Source organism: Lissotriton vulgaris, chromosome 2_1 (assembly GCF_964263255.1).
Source record: "Lissotriton vulgaris chromosome 2_1, aLisVul1.2, whole genome shotgun sequence".
Taxonomy (NCBI): Eukaryota; Metazoa; Chordata; class Amphibia; order Caudata; family Salamandridae; genus Lissotriton; species Lissotriton vulgaris.
This window is the reverse complement of record NC_141687.1, coordinates 284640059-284660045: the sequence shown is the minus strand read 5'-3', so window position 1 is coordinate 284660045 and position 19987 is coordinate 284640059. Positions and strand designations below refer to the sequence as shown.

At 46.6% G+C, this 19987-nt stretch overlaps 1 protein-coding gene across 3 annotated transcripts in view; it reads right to left on the bottom strand.

Moving 5' to 3' along the window:
- Positions 1-19987, bottom strand: part of TUBD1 (tubulin delta 1) — a 239849-nt gene that overhangs the window by 128865 nt on the left and 90997 nt on the right. For all 3 annotated transcript variants that reach the window (XM_086954942.1, XM_086954941.1, XM_086954943.1), the window contains one exon: positions 10808-11024. In XM_086954942.1, the coding sequence (XP_086811068.1) occupies positions 10808-11024 (217 nt within the window). The remainder of the gene's footprint in view (positions 1-10807; positions 11025-19987) is intronic.

The following is a 19987-nucleotide window of genomic DNA, read 5'->3' as shown; positions in this document are numbered from 1 at the left end:
GTGCAGTGACAGACCGTGTTGGAGGCAGCTGACAAGTCCAGGAGGATGAGGGCCACGTTTTCTCCGTTGTCTAGTAGTAGAAGGCTCTGCTTCCTTAAGAGGTCATGCTAAAGCGGGGACAGGCCAGCAGGCCGGCCTCCGAGGACTTTAGTAACCTGCTAGGAGTGTAGATTGCTAGACGGTCTTTAATGTAAGTTGGGGCTTGGCCATAAATGGCTTTGTGCGCCATGCAAAGGCCCTTAAACCTGGTTCTCTGCTTGACCGGGAGCCAGTGTAGCTGGCGTAAGAGGGGGATAGCGTGGGCCTTCCTAGGCAGTCTAAAGATTAGTCTGGCAGCATCATTCATGATGACCTGTAGTGCGGCAAGCAATTTTTCTGGGAGGCCGATGTACAGGGAGTTCCCATAGTTCAGTCGTGACACTATCATGGCTGATACTGCTGTTATTAGTGTTATGAATGTGAGAAGGGGGGGACATTTCCGTAACTGTCTTAGCAGGCCAACACATGTTCCTACTACGGCAGATACCTGCTGGGTCATAGAGAGCTTGCCATTGATTTTGAAGCCCAGACTTTTTGAGGCCTGGGCCGGTTTGGGATGTGCACCCAGCTCTAGTGGCCAGAAGAGGTCGCTCCAGGGGTTGGAGTCTGTGGTGATGGCAAATACCCCAGTCTAATCAGGTTTGATTTTGAGGGAATTGGCCGTCATCCAGTTGACTGGGTATGTTAAAATGTTTTGCATTTGTGTGTGGGCAGCCTGGTAGTTGTTAATCTGGATGATAATTTGGGTGTCGTCAGCGTAGTTATAGATCTGGCACTCTGTGAGAAAGTGCCATCTTTCTTGCCTTGGTATGCCCCCACTTTTTTCTGAACTGCTGATGTGCTTTGACTGAGTGTGCCCTGGGTTCCTGCCAACCAGGTACCCAGGGACTGTGTTCCTTCCCTAAAACTGTGCTGAAACTAAAAACCCAATTGGCATCTCTGGCCACCTGTCAGCCCCTAGTAAATGGTACCCTAGGTACCCAGGGCATGGTGACCAGAGAAGACCCATGAGGGCTGCAGCACATATTGTGCCACCCTCAGGGGCCCTGTACCCTGGCAACCACACACTGCCTTTGCAGGCTGAGTGCCAAAGTACAGAACTAAACCCAGAGTCGACATGGCACACATCCCTGTGTGCCATGCCCACAGAACCCACCGCCTAGCATACTTCAGTCACCCCTCTAGCTGGGTGCCCTATGCCAGAGGTGTGGGCACAGGTGCATGAGCCCTGTGCCCCTACAGTACCCAGGGCCATTCCTGGGCACTGTAAGTGCAGTGATGCCATTAAGAGTATATGGTGCTGGGAGGTTGTCACTACGAACTCCACAGCACCATAATGGCTACACTGAAGACTGACAAGTTTGGCATCAAACTTCTCAGCACATTAAACCCGCCCTGATGCCAGTGTGGAATTTAATGTACAATGCACCAGAGGGCATCTTAGAGATACCCTCTGAAAACCTAACCTACAATCCACGTCTGGGCTGAGTGGCTGCAGAGTCTGTACCCGGAACGTTAACTTCACCAGCCAAGTACTCACCTGGAAACCGGTAACTCACTCTCCTGCCATTGGATAACATTTACCCATTTTGACTCGAAAATTTTTTAAGTGCGAAGTTTTGAAAACTGCAAATATTCATATAAAATCAGCCGAAGTCCGAATTCCGAAGTACTCACATGCAAGTAGGCGAGAAGCCAGTACTGTACCTTGCAGCCCAGTACTGAACCGCGAAAGTAATCCTTACCGGGTTTACTAGTAATCTGTATTTTCTCCATAGGAACCCATTGTCTGCTTTTCTATGAAATTTCTTCTAAGTGTCTACTTTTGAAAACTTGAAATATTCTTTAAAAATCGTACAAAATACTGAAACGCAATTACCTACCTGTTTTAAGTTCAGACCCCAGTGCTGGCCCTAGAAGCCCAGTACTGGGTTACAAAAGTAACACGATCATACTTTACCTACAACCTGAATTTTCTCCCATTGAATAACATTGCCAGATTGTCATTGAAAAGTTTCTATGTGTGGACTTTTAAAACCGCTTTATATTCATGAAAATTCACCCCAGTAACTAAAGCGTTTTTGATAATCTGGTTTCAGCTTAGACCCCAGGACTGAATCTGTTGTATATGAATTTAGGACCCTAGTGTAATTTTCCCGATTCATGCCCATATATAGGTATAAATCACCCTATCCTTATATAGGCATAGAAATCATAACCATATTTAGATTTAGCCTATGCAGTCCAAATACGTCATGGCTACTTCCACTAGTTCTGAAAATCCACAACGATTTCTTGGAAAAACCCGCCTTTAGCACTCAGGGACTTTCCCTGGCTTGAATATTGATTTATCCAAGAATTCATGAAGTTTTCACAGAACTGAGTCTCTGATGACGTTGTTATGTCCAACCTTTCGTCAAACTAGGCACCTTCAAGGTATAAATATGACCACACTTTCCGAAGCAAACACACAGTCGTTTGGAGCAGTTCGACTATCTACTTGCCCGACGCATCTCGCCGCAGCAAGTGCCGAAGGAAGCCGACCCTCCAGCAGACGCACTGAGAAAGACGCTGCCTTTTCTCTTGCCGAGAAATCCAGCTCCAGTGTTTCCAAGCTACCCTTGCAAGTTGTTGGGAAATCGAGTCCTGAGAGAGAGATACCAGACCTCCTTCATTCTAACACCAAGGTACGGAGATGATTAGATCCTGAGAGAATTCTTGGATGGATTCTTGGCATAGAATACTGAAACTAAGCTACGCCTCACTTACTTCTTCCCTTGTACTAGACCTAGGTTAGGTACACCGAGGTAGGCGTATTTTAGAAGCACAAGTTGAGTACTTTTAGTCTTTATTTAATATTGTATATATTCCATGTATTTCATGGCTTAGAAACCATATCATACTTTTACAGTATTATTTTATACTACTCTTGGTACTGTACTCATTGTACTTTGCAACCAGTATTACGATTGTAGCAGTTCATTTCTCCTGCATGAGACAGAAGACTGTTCAATAAATACTTTTTATTGAAAACGCCTGTCTCTCTATTTCTCAGCACTTCTGGTGAAACGAAGCATGCACGATTGCCTGAGTGAAATAATTATCTATTGTTTCCGCGACTCTAGAGATATATTTCTTATTCTTGGGAAACAAAGTTGTCATGTTTATGTGGTTGTCAGAAACTAATCCCTTCTTGTTTATTCGAGAAAGTTTCTGGTGACCTCTGAGCTAGCTGGCACTCACAATTAAGTCTAATATATTCGGTAGAGATCTAGTCGACCTCAGTCCTACGTCTAAGCTACAGGATATATTATTCCAATGTGCAGAGCCTATTGGGAATATAGGAACTACACTACAAATCTAGGATCTAGTCCTGGAACTACTTAAGTAATCTGTACTGTAATCAACTGTACTTTCAAGGTAACAATCCATTGAGCTCCATGCTAAAGTGTGTCTAGACTTGAGTTGCCTTCAGCAACTCCTGTACCTATTGTGTTCACCAACGATATTGCTTCCTTGCAAAGTAATTACATGAGAGTACTCATATCTAGTAAAGTATATTTTTATGCCTATTGGTTGTAAAAATAAAACAACCATATCTTTGGATATAAAAACCATTGACCTGGAGTTCTGTCTTTGAGTGTGTGAAATCCTTTGCTGACTGAGTGTGTACAACAAATGCTTTGCACTGCCCTCTGGTACTGCCTTACTGCTCGACCGAGCTACCACTTTTGAGAGTAAGGTCAGTCCTGACTTTAACCTTTGTTATACCTTTGGGGTTTGTGGACTCTATACACACTGTACTTAATTATTGTCCAGTATATATTGAGCCACTTTCTCACACACTCCATGAGATTCAGTGCGGCTATCAGGGGCTGGAGGTAGGCGTTGAATAGGAGGGGGGACAACGCCGAACCCTGTGGCACCCAGCACAAGAGTTTGCCGGTATCAGCACGTGGTCAGCCAGCTGTACTCTCTGTGATTGGTCAGTGAGGAAGGACGTGAGCCATTTAAGGGCCGTACCCTGGATGCTTAACTCCGAGATCCGCGAGAGAAGTTGGTTGTGGTTGACCTTATCAAATGCCGCGGATAGGTCTAGCAAAAGCAGGGCACAATACTGTTTCTTATCGGCCCTGAGCCTGTGTCCAACCAGCACCGCCAGCATTACCATTTCCGAACTATGATAGGTCTTAAAACCTGCCTATTTGGTTTGCAGGAGGTGGTTTGCTTCTATGTGGTGTGGCAGGGACTTTCAGCACGTGTTGTTCCAGCACTTTTGCCAGGAATGGTAGTTGGGAGATTGGCCTAAATTTTTTTAGGTTTTTCATGTCTGCCCCCGGTTTTTTCAAGAGTGGGATGACTCGTGCTTCCTTAAAATCGGTGGGAACGTGGCCAGATTCAAGAGATTGATTTAGTAGCGTGATGACCTCGCTTTCTATCCCTGGTAGTGCCAAATTGAAAGTCTGCGGTGGGCAGGGGTCCGCAGGTGACCCTGACTTAACCCGACCCATTAAGGCAGACAGGGAGTCATGAATGAGCATGGGGACGACGGTAAGTGGTTTATCATATGCAGGGGGCAGGGGTTCTGATGCTAGGGGACAATGGACCGTAGGAGTAAGGTGAATCTCCGTCAATAGGTCATTCACTTTCCTTGAGAAGAAGGACTGGAATTTGTTACAATCTTTAGGACAGAAGGGGGGCTTCTGTTCCTGAGCCTGTATCAGCTCTTTTAGAATAGAAAGGTTTATTTTTGTGTATTGTCAGCGTTCAGGATCCTAGCTTCATAAAATTCTGCTTTGCATGTTAAAATCGCTTTCTTATAGACTGCGAACATTGCTTTAAATTCTAGCCGGGCACCTGGGTCATAAGCTTTATGCCAGGCTCTCTCGCACTGGGGTAAGGTTTGTTTCTTAGACCCTCATTGAACCAGGGGGGCCCTTTGCCTTTGTCCCTTACTCTTTCTCTGTGCGTAGGGGCTACTATGTCAACGGCATTCCTCAGCCTCGTAGAAAGAGCGGCTCTTTCCAGGTCAAGGTTACCCTGTGTTGGACTTGGGGGGACTGATTTATGTAGAGTGTTGATCAGGTCGTCTGCTCTAATTTTTTTCCATCACCTCAGCACTTTCCAGTCCGGGGGGGGGGGGCTGACTGCTTGTCTTGTGGGTGGAAACAGGTCTCTAATTAAATGGTGATCGGACAAGGCACAGGGACTGATCTCTATTGAACTAGTTAGTGGATGGGAGGTCCAGACCAAATCAAGTGTATGGCCCTTCCAGTGAGTAGGATCATTCACCAGTTGCCTCAGTTCCAGGGTGACTAGTGCCTGTTCCAACTGTTTGGCCTGGTTATCTTTGGGTATCTGATCCCAGTGGAAATTAAAGTCCCCCATCACCAGGATACATTATTATCACGAACGGATATCGTTGACTAATTCGTGAAGCGCTCAAGAAATTTGGGTGGTGTTTGCGGAGTGCTATAAGACTATCAGGACAATTAAACAGGTGGTCTGGGAGCAGAGCTTAGCTCCCAACACATCTGCCCCCTCAATGCTTTCTGCACAAAGGGTCTCTGTCTTTATCTGTTGATTATACAGGATCGCGACTCCACCCCCTCTAGTGCTGATTGGTCTATTATAACAGAGGGAGGTATAGTTCAGGGGCATGGCTGCTACTAGGGTCGGAGCGGAGGACTCCTCGAGCCAGGTTTCTGTGACTCCTAGGATGTCCAGGGGGTCATCTTGGAGGAGCGAGAAAACCTCAAGATTGTGTTTCTGCAAGAAGCGGGTATTAAGGGTAGCCACCAGTAGCCCCTGTGGGTGGTTGGGCAGGACGCCCTAGGTGGATGAGGTATGGGACCTGTGCTGCCTACTATCATTTGTGTCCTTAGTAGACCTTCTGCCCTGAGTGCGATAGCTACGTTATTCTCAAGTAGCACCGCTCCTTGATCTAAGGTCAGGAGTTCCTCCATGGAATACGAGTAGCGGGGACCAGGGGGACTGGCCCCTGGTCCCGGTCGGTCGCGGACAGGCTTGCCTAAGGCGCACCCACTGCGTGTTTGCTCCAGCTCTGTAGATAAGCTGTCAAATCCTCCCACCCACCAATCAGCCCTGCTGTGCAGCAGCTGACCGTACCCAGGCAACTAGATCATCGAAATAAAGCGGAAGTGCCCTGGGGTGGTGGAAGTGAGGGAGCGCTTGAAACTGAACACAGTGCAAAATACACGTTTTTAAAAGAGGAGTCCTTCAATTTTAAAAGTAGCAGTGTTTTTACATACAATAATCAGTCAGCGCCACGAGCAAACCTCCACGAGGGGGTGAGCGTGTCTCTCTCTCTGATTCACAAATTGACAGTAATTTTAACAGGGTGGACCTCCTGAAAAAATGGGGACATTCTCTTCTTTTGCTATGAAGCTTGTAAGCATGAGCTAGAGGTAATTTGTTGTATGGAGTTAGCATGCGTTGAAAGATTCAAGTTATTGTTCACATTATATCATGCTGTTGAAATTGTTGTAGAGAGTTAGATTAAAACTTCTTTCCACCATACATTTTCGGATGCAGCTGAATATTTACATTGGATTAAACCAGAAAAAAACAAAGCGAGTGCTCAGTATTATAAAGGCAAATGTGCATTAATAGATGCAACTCTGAAAAGTGCCTACCACTGACTTAACAGTATCACTAAAAGTTGTCTGACAGAACAGTGCCCATTTGGTTGGTCTAAGATTGTACAAATGTTCAATTCTCACTTGTAGACCACATATTGGAAAAGCAATGAGCACTTTTGCCTTGTTTCTCTCTCAGGGACTGGACATTTGCACTTTACTAAGCATATAAATATGTTCAGGAGGCAATGTTAAGACAACAAGAACTATCAGTGACACAGCATTTCCTATTAATTGAAAAAAACTATGCAAAGATAGCTATGCAGGCAAAGCTTTTGTGTGTGTCTTAAAAGCCGTTTGTCATCCAAACCTCTGGGAATACCAGATCTTCCAAAAATTGTAATGCTTTTTAAATGAACCTTTCAAAATAATGAGTTCTTAACCTAGCAAGTCATTTTGCAAGTTGGACAAATGAAGAAAAGTTCCTTTGGAGCCATTAAAACATTGTGGTAGAAGACAGTGTTTGGGCTTCAATGTTGACTCATGGTTATCTGTGTACACACAGCTACCTTTCTCTTCGTTTTTTTCTCTCATTATGTTTAACTGTATCAACTGTTTTCTTTTAAAAACCGCAATTCGTTTTTTTTTTTAAAGTCATTGCGATAGAAGATACTGCACACTGCAAGGTTTTTAGATTGGTAGCACAGCCTCTGGCAGCATCTGGTATTGTGCTTTTTGTACACCATGGTGGGCAGGTTTGTACACCATGATCAGAACCCATCTGAACTGGCACTAAAAGAAACTATGCCTCTGGTTGCAGAGTAACTCAGGGCACGTGTTGATATCCCTCCCTCGCCCTCCTCTGAGTACCAGTCATTGATATAGGAAACTACCCTACGGTCCCTGAAGTTAACAACAATAATGTCTCCCTGAAGCTCTTTGGGTCTATGGCCTACCCAGCCGAGTCTCCTTACATGCAAGATTATACCATCTAAAGTAGGAGGTCAGGGCCTATTTTTCCTCAACCAGTGGATTACCTTGATTTTAAGCTCTGAATAGCCTTCTCTCTTCTCTCTCTTCCTGGTGCTAGCTCTGGTACTTGTACACACAAAAGAGGTGGGTAGAGTAAATAACATAAAAATACATACAAACACAACAAACAGAGAAGGCCCCAATAGGGCAAATCACTCTATTTGAGAAAACTGCCCTCACTCACATATCAAGGTATGTGACATGCTTCATCATTGGGCCTGCTTACAATACGCCCTGGTGTACCCCACACAGGGCGGATCATAAGGGAGGGGGGAAAAATAATAAATTTCTCTTAACACAACATATAGTCAAAACAACTGAACACAGACAACACTTAACACATAAATTGGTGAAAATCGTGCAAACACCAAGTGATCTCAACTGAAAGGTGAGACAAAAAAGTGCAGTATGAGGAGTGATTAAAACTGAATAAAGGTGTCAACCAGAATGCAACCTTTATTAAACCTTTCTTGACACCTCTACCAGGATTAAAAATAAGTGAAAAAACGATGGGAAAGCGCCTTTAGGAGATAATTAGGAACCTCAAGGCTTCCCTCCTACCACTGCCAGAGTCAACATGTTTCGACCGCTCTTGATGCGCCTGAAATGTCACTCCGGTCTTCTTCAGGACCGTCGCATTCGGTGTCACTCAGGGTTCCCCCGTATTTCGGAGAAAAATTACCCCAATAGGGAGGTAGGTCCAATTGATCCGTACCACTCCTGTAATATATGTGGAGAGTGTCCCCTCAAATGCGGGAGAACATTCTCTATAGCAAAGAGAGAGAGTAGAGAGGAGGGGTTTAAAACCCTTATTAGAATCCACCTGCTCAATCTTTCAATTGTATTGTGTCAACATTGTCTATAGCCTTTAAAATTATGTGTCTAGTGTTGAGTAAAAGACCCCAAATGCATATTATGCATGGACTTCTGTTAAACTCATCAATTGTCCCTATATAGTCAAATAAATACAAGACCCAATCTCTTATAATTGACCATCTCTCTGCATTCGCGTAATCACTCGTACCTAGTACCCAGTTCCACTTAGAATAGCCGAGGGGCCATAATAGTACCACAGTCTCCAGCTGTTGCTATTACAGTCATCCCACTTAGGTTGTTATATATTGGGTGGTTCACTTACCGAGTTTACATCAATTACAAACTCGAACTGGTGTCCGGTGTAGAGGACGCCAAAGAACACAATCTGGAAAATAAGTATTGAGGGAGATATTAACTTAGAAATCTCCACCTCCTCTTATACGTCTGTAGATAGATGTGTCACAGCCTGCTCTAGAGTATAATCTAGCCTTCGTTGGATGTTGGCTGTAGCTCTGGTACGCCAGTTAAAACTATAACAGAGTGTTGCTTCGGGTGGGAGGTCTAGCTGTTGTTTCTTAAGCTTATTTGTTTCATTCAACGTGGCCAGTGGTGACTGTTTACTGGCCACGTGCTTAACTAGTGCTGCGGGACCGTCTGACCTGAGATCAGCACTGGGTTTAGTACTAGTGGCATCACGTTTTAATGGGTCCTTAGGTTTCACTTGTGTCTGGATGGTAGAATTGTTTTGAGTAGAGGCGCTAGGTAAAGTCGAGCCCTACAAATAGTCCAGGTATGTTTTTATTTGACCTGCAGGGGGAAAGTTCCTTAATTAGCGTGTTGTTCGTGACTATCATTTGCTCGATTGAGCCTAATTGTTCCCCGATCCTTCTTACCCTCTCCACAAGTGGTAGCAAAAGTGATTTAACTAGGAGTTCGATATCATCCATTAACCCTTTATTGGGGAGAGGGGAGGCATGTTCTAGCGTTTTTTTTCCTAGCTCCTAAAATGTGACCCTCAGCAGGGCAAAAAAGTGTTTTAGATCTTTTAGGGCACCTGCCCTTGTGTACGTATCTCCTCCGCTTTCTCTTCTTAGTGGCGCCTGGCGGTGCTCGTGTGTTTTGTATTTGGCTCATTGGGATTGGGTTTGGAGATGATGATGTAGTTTGTTCTTCCGTAATAATATCCAATAAGGGATCAGCGCTTAGATCTTCGTCACTCATCTCCTTGCTAAGCTCTGAAGAAGTGTTAACAACGTGTACCTGCTGGGAGGAGCTGTTATGATTTGGGCAGTTTTGTGGCGGGGTGGTTACTTGCTGGATAGCTCCCAAGGAAGAACGTTTGTTTTGGAGGAGTTCTTGGGACAGTCTGCGCTCAGTAACGGCGATCTCATATTCCAGTACTGAGGCAGCCCTAGTTATAAAATTGTCCAGAGTCCCACTGACAGTTCCCCCCACCAGGGATTTCCTCTCTTTCCTTAAACGTGACGCCATCTTGTGTGATTTGCAAAAACACAATATATAAAAGTAGAAAGATGGTAACGGCAATATATATATCCAGTCATTAGCTAAGGCGACTCCCCGAGGTGGACAGCAGCAATCCTCCTTACAATGGCCAATGTATACAGATACAAGAGAGGTGGCCTAGCCCCAGCCTTGGTCAGCCCCGGACGGCCACAGACTGTCCCGCCCTTGTCCCGGGCTTCTCCAGCGCGCTCCCTCGACACGGGGGTTATGGGACACTTTTAAGCGCCTCCTGGTGCGGATTCCCCCTAATTGCGGCTTCCGGGCGCAAAGGCAGCCGGGAGTTGTAGTCCTGCCTTGAACAGTCCACCCCCTCTGTGGTCGCGCTGGAGATGGTGAAAGCAGCGGCGGCAGGGGGAGACCGTAGGCGGTGCAGAAATCAGTGACCCAAAGAGGTGCTGGCTCCAGACGGCAAAGGCAACAAGGTCAGTTTAGTTCCCCAGTTTTATGATCACATCTGGTTCCTTTGGAAAATGTAGGTAGCAGGGCTGAGTTAGTATGAATATCCATATCAAACAAAAAACAATTGAGGCTTTTTCAAATACCAGAAGTCTTAGGAGGATGACTTTAGTATGTCAGGTCGCTAACAACACTCACAAATTCAACAATGTGCCTACTTTGTACAAGGCAAGTAATCATTGTGCTGAGCATAACGTACCATGTCTAAGCTACCTGTGAGACTAAATACAAGCATAGCAGTATGCACTAGACAAACAACACCACAAGAAATAAAAATGAGTATTTCAATCTTAAAGCTGAAAGCGAATATTAGGACAGAGTAAAGAAAGGGGGATAGTTACCTCCCCAGTTCCATAAGGCCAAATAACCTGGTTGAGCAGACAACTGTTGGGGTAGGCGTCTCGCAAACACTGGGTCACATATGTTCCCAGCCCAGATCCGGTGCCACCTGCCATGCTCATGGTAGTAAAAAACCCACTGAGGCGATCACACTTCTCTGCCTCTTTGCGAACCAGGTCCATGATGGATTCCTTGTGCTTGGGTCCATGCACACAGTATCTAGAACATACAAAATAAATGGAATGATTGCCTATTGGCACCACTCAAACAGTAGCACCAAAATGGAAAACCTGAACAGGTGAAATAACATTGTCAAATCATGCTTGTGTTTGGTACAGCTTTGTAAACCCTTTAGTACATTTGCCACTCTATGTTCACCTAATGCTACTTCTCCAACTTGGTACAGACTATTTGGTCAAAAATGTAGCGAGAATACCAACAAGCATTGGAAATGCAATAGGTCTCGGATTTATTTGAGTTAGAGCTAATGGCATTGTAAATGGCAATGTCTTTTAGCCATGTGTTATGGAGTGTATGCATGTGGTGTGTAATGGAATTATGTGGTATGGATTGGAATTGTTCACCCTGCACACTCACTGCTCTGCACTCACTGATCTGCACTCACTGCTCTGCACTCACTGCTCTGCACTCACTGCTCTGCACTCACTGCTCTGCACTCACTACACACTACTCTGCACTCACTACTCTGCACTCACTACTGTGCACTCACTACTCACTACTCTGCACTCACTACTCACTACTCTGCACTCAATACTCACTACTCTGCACTCAATACTCACTACTGTGCACTAACTACTCACTACTGTGCACTCACTACTGTGCACTCACTACTCACTACTGTGCACTCACTACTCACTACTGTGCACTCACTACTGTGCACTCACTCACTACTGTGCACTCACTACTGTGCACTCACTCACTACTGTGCACTCACTCACTACTGTGCATGCACTCACTACTCTGCACTCACTACTCTGCACTCACTACTCTGCACTCACTACTCTGCACTCACTACTCTGCACTCACTACTGTGCACTCACTACTCACTACTCTGCACTCACTACTGTGCACTCACTACTGTGCACTCACTATTCACTACTCTGCACTCACTACTCACTACTCTGCACTCACTACTCTGCACTCACTACTCTGCACTCACTACTCTGCACTCACTACTCACTACTCTGCACTCACTACTCACTACTCTGCACTCACTACTCACTACTCTGCACTCACTACTCTGGACTCACTACTCTGCACTCACTACTCAGCACTCACTACTTACTACTCTGCACTCACTACTCACTACTCTGCACTCACTACTCACTACTCTGCACTCACTACTCACTACTCTGCACTCACTACTCACTACTGTGCACTCACTACTCACTACTGTGCACTCACTACTCACTACTGTGCACTCACTACTCACTACTCTGCACTCACTACTCACTACTCTGCACTCACTACTCACTACTCTGCACTCACTACTCTGGACTCACTACTCTGCACTCACTACTCTGGACTCACTACTCTGCACTCACTACTCAGCACTCACTACTTACTACTCTGCACTCACTACTCACTACTCTGCACTCACTACTCACTACTCTGCACTCACTACTCACTACTGTGCACTCACTACTCACTACTGTGCACTCACTACTCACTACTCTGCACTCACTACTCACTGCACTCACTACTCTGCACTCACTACTCTGCACTCACTACTCTGCACTCACTACTCTGCACTCACTACTCTGCACTCACTACTATGCACTCACTACTCACTACTCTGCACTCACTACTCTGCACTCACTAGTCTGCACTCACTACTCACTACTGTGCACTCACTACTCTCTACTCTGCACTCACTACTGTGCACTCACTACTCACTACTCTGCACTCACTACTGTGCACTCACTACTGTGCACTCACTACTCACTACTCCGCACTCACTACTCACTACTCTGCACTCACTACTCTGCACTCACTACTCTGCACTCACTATTCACTACTCTGCACTCACTACTCACTACTCTGCACTCACTACTCACTACTTTGCACTCACTACTCACTACTCTGCACTCACTACTCTGCACTCACTACTCTGTACTCACTACTCTGCACTCACTACTCTGCACTCACTACTCTGCACTCACTACTCACTACTCTGCACTCACTACTCTGCACTCACTACTCTGCACTCACTACTCTGCACTCACTACTCTGCACTCACTACTCTGCACTCACTACTCTGCACTCACTACTCACTACTGTGCACTCACTACTCTGCACTCACTACTCACTACTGTGCACTCACTACTCTGCACTCACTACTCACTGCACTCACTACTCTGCACTCACTACTCTGCACTCACTACTCTGCACTCACTACTCTGCACTCACTACTCACTACTCTGCATTCACTACTCACTACTCTGCACTCACTACTCACTACTGTGCACTCACTACTCTGCACTCACTACTCACTACTCTGCACTCACTACTCACTACTCTGCACTCACTACTCTGCACTCACTACTCTGCACTCACTACTCTGGACTCACTACTCTGGACTCACTACTCACTACTCAGCACTCACTACTCACTACTCTGCACTCACTACTCTGGACTCACTACTCACTACTCTGCACTCACTACTCACTATTCTGTACTCACTACTCTGCACTCACTACTCACTACTCTGCACTCACTACTCTGCACTCACTACTCTGCACTCACTACTCACTACTCTGCACTCACTACTCACTACTCTGCACTCACTACTCACTACTCTGCACTCACTACTCACTACTCTGCCCTCACTACTCTGCACTCACTACTCTGCACTCACTACTCTGCACTCACCACTCACTACTCACTACTCTGCACTCACTACTCACTACTCTGCACTCACTACTCTGCACTCACTACTCTGCACTCACTACTCACTACTGTGCACTCACTACTCACTACTCTGCACTCACTACTCACTACTGTGCACTCACTACTGTGCACTCACTACTCACTACTCTGCACTCACTACTGTGCACTCACTACTCACTACTCTGCACTCACTACTCACTACTCTGCACTCACTACTCTGCACTCACTACTCACTACTCTGCACTCACTTCTCACTACTGTGCACTCACTAATCACTACTCTGCACTCACTACTCTGCACTCACTACTGTGCACTCACGACTCACTACTCTGCACTCACTACTGTGCACTCACGACTCACTACTCTGCACTCACTACTGTGCACTCACTACTCACTACTCTGCACTCACTACTGTGCACTCACTACTGTGCACTCACTACTCACTACTCCGCACTCACTACTCACTACTCTGCACTCACTACTCTGCACTCACTACTGTGCACTCACTATTCACTACTCTGCACTCACTACTCTGCACTCACTACTCACTACTCTGCACTCACTACTCACTACTCTGCACTCACTACTCTGCACTCGCTACTCTGTACTCACTACTCTGCACTCACTACACTGCACTCACTACTCACTACTCTGCACTCACTACTCACTACTCACTACTCTGCACTCACTACTCTGCACTCACTACTCTGCACTCACTACTGTGCACTCACTACTCTGCACTCACTACTCACTACTCTGCACTCACTACTCACTACTCTGCACTCACTACTCTGCACTCACTACTCTGCACTCACTACTCTGCACTCACTACTCTGCACTCACTACTCTGGACTCACTACTCTGGACTCACTACTCACTACTCTGCACTCACTACTCACTACTCTGCACTCACTACTCACTACTCTGCACTCACTACTCACTACTCTGCACTCACTACTCTGCACTCACTACTCTGCACTCACTACTCTGCACTCACTACTCACCACTCACTACTCTGCACTCACTACTCTGCACTCACTACTCTGCACTCACTACTCTGCACTCACTACTCTGTACTCACTACTCTGTACTCACTACTCTGCACTCACCACTCACTACTCTGCCCTCACTACTCTGCACTCACCACTCTCTACTCACTACTCACTACTCTGCACTCACTACTCTGCACTCACTACTCACTACTCTGCACTCACTACTCACTACTCTGCACTCACTACTCACTACTGTGCACTCACTACTCACTACTCTGCACTCACTACTGTGCACTCACTACTCTGCACTCACTACTGTGCACTCACTACTCACTACTCTGCACTCACTACTCACTACTCTGCACTCACTACTCTGCACTCACTACTCACTATGGTGCACTCACTACTCACTACTCTGCACTCACTACTCTGCACTCACTACTGTGCACTCACGACTCACTACTCTGCACTCACTACTGTGCACTCACGACTCACTACTCTGCACTCACTACTGTGCACGCACTACTCTGCACTCACTACTCACTACTCTGCACTCACTACTCTGCACTCACTACTCACTACTGTGCACTCACTACTCACTACTGTGCACTCACTACTCACTACTCTGCACTCACTACTCTGCACTCACTACTCTGCACTCACTACTCACTACTCTGCACTCACTACTCACTACTCTGCACTCACTACTCACTACTCTGCACTCACTACTCTGCACTCACTACTCTGCACTCACTACTCACTACTCTGCACTCACTACTCTGCACTCACTACTCACTACTCTGCACTCACTACTCTGCACTCTGGAAACTCACTACTCACTACTCAGCACTCTGCACTCAGCTGGTGGTGTCTGTGTGTGCATGGCAGTGGTGGTGGGGATGCAAGACATTTTACTGTCTTCCATGTAAAAGGAAGTGCGACCGCGTGCACGCTGGGTCAAACGGATGAAAATACAGAAAAGTACGACCAATTTTTCTAATGTAATTATCAGACTATGCAAGCCATAGTATATGGAAAATACATTGAATGTGAAGGTTTTTGTCTACATCTTCTTAAGTGGTTATGGTTCATCTGCACTAAGTGGGTTAGCATCCTACAACAAGTCGAAAATGTATAAACATATACACTATGGGTCTTTTTACAAGCCCCTTGCGCCACCGTTGAGTCACTTTTTCCCGCAATTAAAAGTGGCGCACCGGCAGAGCAAGGGGCTTGTAAATAAGCCCCTATGTACTTCTGGGTAAAGCAAGGGGACGAGGGTGTGCAAAGTGAAATATTTGATAAGTTACAGCTCAGGCTTTTACATAAATGGGCAAGTTTGCCCAGAGGGCACACGTTCCAAGCCTTAAACCCCGCACGGCACCTCCGGGAAAGGGACGTTTATAGTTCCTGTGTATAGATTACTGCGTCACAACATTTCGCATAAAATTCAATGTTGTTTAGCACCATGCTACTTGCATTAGAATAAATAAAACAGTATAAATAAAACAGTTGAACTGAACAGCCTCCCCCAAGTATAGTTCTTGTTCGAGGACCCCCACATTCTTAAAATGACCCTAATTTAAAGAAGTTGACGAAACTACCACAAAAGACTCGATATGAAAACGCTGAAGTGATAATAGAACCGGTAACCACAACGATGCATTCATGTACAAAATGGAGTTGGCGTAATCACTTAGCACTTGGCATTTCCAAAATACCAAAACATTATCTTTATTTTTTTCACTGACCCAAGTGACAAAGGGGAGTAGCGCATGTTTATAGACGAATGAAGTGGTGAAATTAAACAAACATTCATTCAATACCCAAAAAGCATAACCCGTTAGTGGCAACGTTAAATCAAATATATTCGAAGGACACATTTTATGGGACACAAAAACGTACAGCCGTGAACGGCGGCTGCGCGCGAGCACTAGCACGCAATCTGAGAGGCAGGGACGGCACGCGACTGGGGCAAGCCGGTGTGTCCTGTTGAAAGAGGGTGCCCCTCCTTAGGTGCTCGGTGACTTATTGGGGGCCTGTTGACGACTGTGCACTTGCCCGTCCTTGTGCAAGACAGTCTGTCCAGTGCTCACCCTCATTTGGCGAACGTCACCATGGAGCGCAAAGACACGCCGAGACGAGGTAGGAAGGGGGGGGGCGGGTGTCTCTGTGTGTGCGTGCGCATGCGCTGCGGCGAGTGGGGGATGTTCTGTATGTGTGTGTGTGAGTGTGTGTATGTGAGTGTGTGTATGTGCGGCGAGGGGGGGGGTCTGTATGTGTGTGCGTGCGTGTGAGTCTGCTTCCAAGGAGCCATGGGAGAGAGGAAGCGCGCGCGACCTGATCCCAGTTCCAAGGTTGCGCGTGCACCTCACTTGTCTGTCTCCCTTGACTCCTTGAAAGCCAGAATGATTGCAAAAGAGTCTCGGAACGACAGATTGCTTCGCAATCTGTTCGCAGTTCCGAGACCTAAAAAGGTATTAGATTATGAGCTCAGTTATAGATGCACTTTTTACATTATATATCACTGTAAAAGGAAATATGATCAGTGTATGGGTTCCCAGTTAGTGGGGTCAGCTTTAAAAAGAGGCCGTGATAGCATATATAAGTTGAAGTTAAAGCATTTACAGAGCGCACGTATACCTAGCAGTTTCTTGGCGCTGAGGACGGATACACCGGAGGGGGCAGAAGGGGAAGCCACCTAGTGTGAAAAAGCGCGTGAGAAGAGCTGGGTCTTAAGAGCCCTGCGAAAGATCGAGTAGGAGGTAGCTGACCTAACACTGAAGAGAAGAGCATTCCAAAAGGCAGGGGCCACGGTGGAGAACCTCATGCCGCCATGTTTTTTTCTCCTAAATCGGGGGGCGCACAAGAGGAGCTTGGAGGAGGACCGCAGATCCCTGTTAGGAAAATAGGCTGTAATTCTGGAGACTACAAATGCTGGCCCACTGCCTGCTAAGGCCGGAAAAATCAGGCATCCCATTTTGAATAAAGAGCGTTCAGAGAGGGGCAGCCAATGTAAAGGTTTTAACAGGGGAGTGGTGTGATGATGCTTGGGAAATTTAAAGATTAGACGTGCGGCTTGATTCTGGATCAGTTGGAGACGGCACAGCTCATATGCTGGGGCCCCAGCGTATAACACATTGCCGTAGTCCAGACGCGAAACAATCATAGCTAGTAGGATGATTTTCAAAGCTGCCGTGGAAAAGAAACTGGAACTCTTGCGTATGACGCGGAGTTTGAGGAAGTAGGATGATACCATGGCACTAATCTGAGAGTGCATAGGGAGATCAGAGCTGACTCTCATCCCAAGAGTTTTAACGGAGGAAGAGGGGGGGGGGGGTGAGGGGGGAGAAGGGCCCTGGGAGGAGGGCCAGAATGCAGAGGACCAGGGGCTGGGAATGCCACCGTGAGTACTAGCTCAGTCTTATCGGGGTTCAGTTTGAGATGATTATAGTTCATCCAGTCCCTAATAAAGAGCATAGTGGATTGAACATTAAGAGCAGAAGCAGAAGAAGAGGAGAGATTGAAAATGAGTTGGAGGTCATCGGCGTAATTAAACACCGTGACGTCCAAGTTCTGAAGAGCAGAAATGAGAGGAAGGATGTAGAGATTAAAGAGTAAAGGAGAAAGAGACGATTCATGGGGAACGCCACAGGAGACCGAACGAGGAGAGGCAGAGAAACCACCTAACTGGACCGCCTGGTAGCGGTTTTCTAGAAATGAGGTAACCCATGCCAAGGCGGTTCCCCGAATGCCCGCGCCCCTGACACGAACGAGCAGGATGGTATGGTCGACCGTGTCAAAGGCAGCGTGTCAAAGGCAGCGGACAAATCCAGGAGTACCTAGGCCTGAGGGGAATTGATGTTGGCGCCACCTCTGAGCTCATCAAGTACAGAGAGAACAACAGACTCTGTAGAATGAGCTGGACGAAAGCCCGCCTGGTGAGGATCTAAAAAATGGGTTTCCTCAATAAAGGAGCTGAGACAGGTGGTGACGTGGCTCTCCAAGATCTTTCCCAGAAAAGGGAGCAGGGAGATAGAGCGGAAGTTAGGGAGAGAGGAGGGGTCCGCTCCAACCTTCTTCAGGATGGGAATAATTTTTGCCGACTTAAAGAATTTGGGGACCGTCCCCTGTGTGAGAGAGTCATTGTGAAGGGTTAAAGGGGGTTCAGGGCAAGCTGAGAATATTTCTCTGAGTATATAGGCAGGGCAACTGTCAGAAGGAGAGCCAGTTTTGACCTTAGTGAGTAGGGAGGAAAAAGTTTCACAAGCAATCAAAGGCAATTGTTCCAGAGAATAAGGGTTAGACGGGGCTCTAGGTGTGAGAAGCTGGGAGGGGAAGAAGGAATATTGGATTTAATTGCCACAATTTTGTCAATAAAGTATTCATTAAGGGAGTTGCAAAGGATTTGCGATGGGGCCGGCTTGAGGGTGACTGTCAAAGGTCGACAGGTCATGGACAATAGAAAAGATGCCCTTAGGTTTATTGGTGGCGAGGAGGACCTTGGTGGTAAAGTAATCTGATTTGGCTTGCAGGATAGATTTTTTATAGTCAAGTAACAGGGAGAGGTAGGAAGATTTTAGGATTGGGCAGTAATTCAGCCTCCACCATCGCTCAGCCTGTCTGAGGGCAAGTTTTTTTGTTTTGAGGTCGGTGGTGAACCATCTATTAGAATCATGAAGGCGGAGCGTCCGTAGGCGTTTGAGGGGAGCCAACCGATCGCAAGCTGAGGACAGCCAATCATTGATTGCTAGGATTGGGAGAGGTGGGGGACCGATTGGTCGGGTCCGGGGGGGAAGTGCAGAGCGATGGAATTTCTACCCGGCCCCAATTACGGGCCCAGGTGTTAGAGGGAAGCAATGGTTTGTGAATTGGTCCTAGGTCGAGGGAAATGAAATAAAGAAGTGGTCCGACCAGGGACATGGGCTAACGACTGGAGTAGGAATATGTAGGTTAGTAGACCAAACCTGGTCCAAGGTGTGTCTGCGGATGTGTGTAGGAAGATGTATGTGCTGGGAGAAGTTAAGATTGCCAAGCATATCCGTGAATTCCTTCAAGAGAGGATCTTCACGGGGGTCAGAAGGCCAGAAGTTGAAATCACCCACTACCAGGACGCGAGAATTGTTGATCACCAATGTGGCCAACAAATCTTGGACTGCCTGACAGAAAAGAGGCATGGACTGTGGGGAGCGGTAGAAAAGGGCGCATGTTAAGGGGAGAGTGATCGAGGTGGAACGGATGACTAGGTAGTCAACAGCTGGGATGGGAGAGAAAGACAGA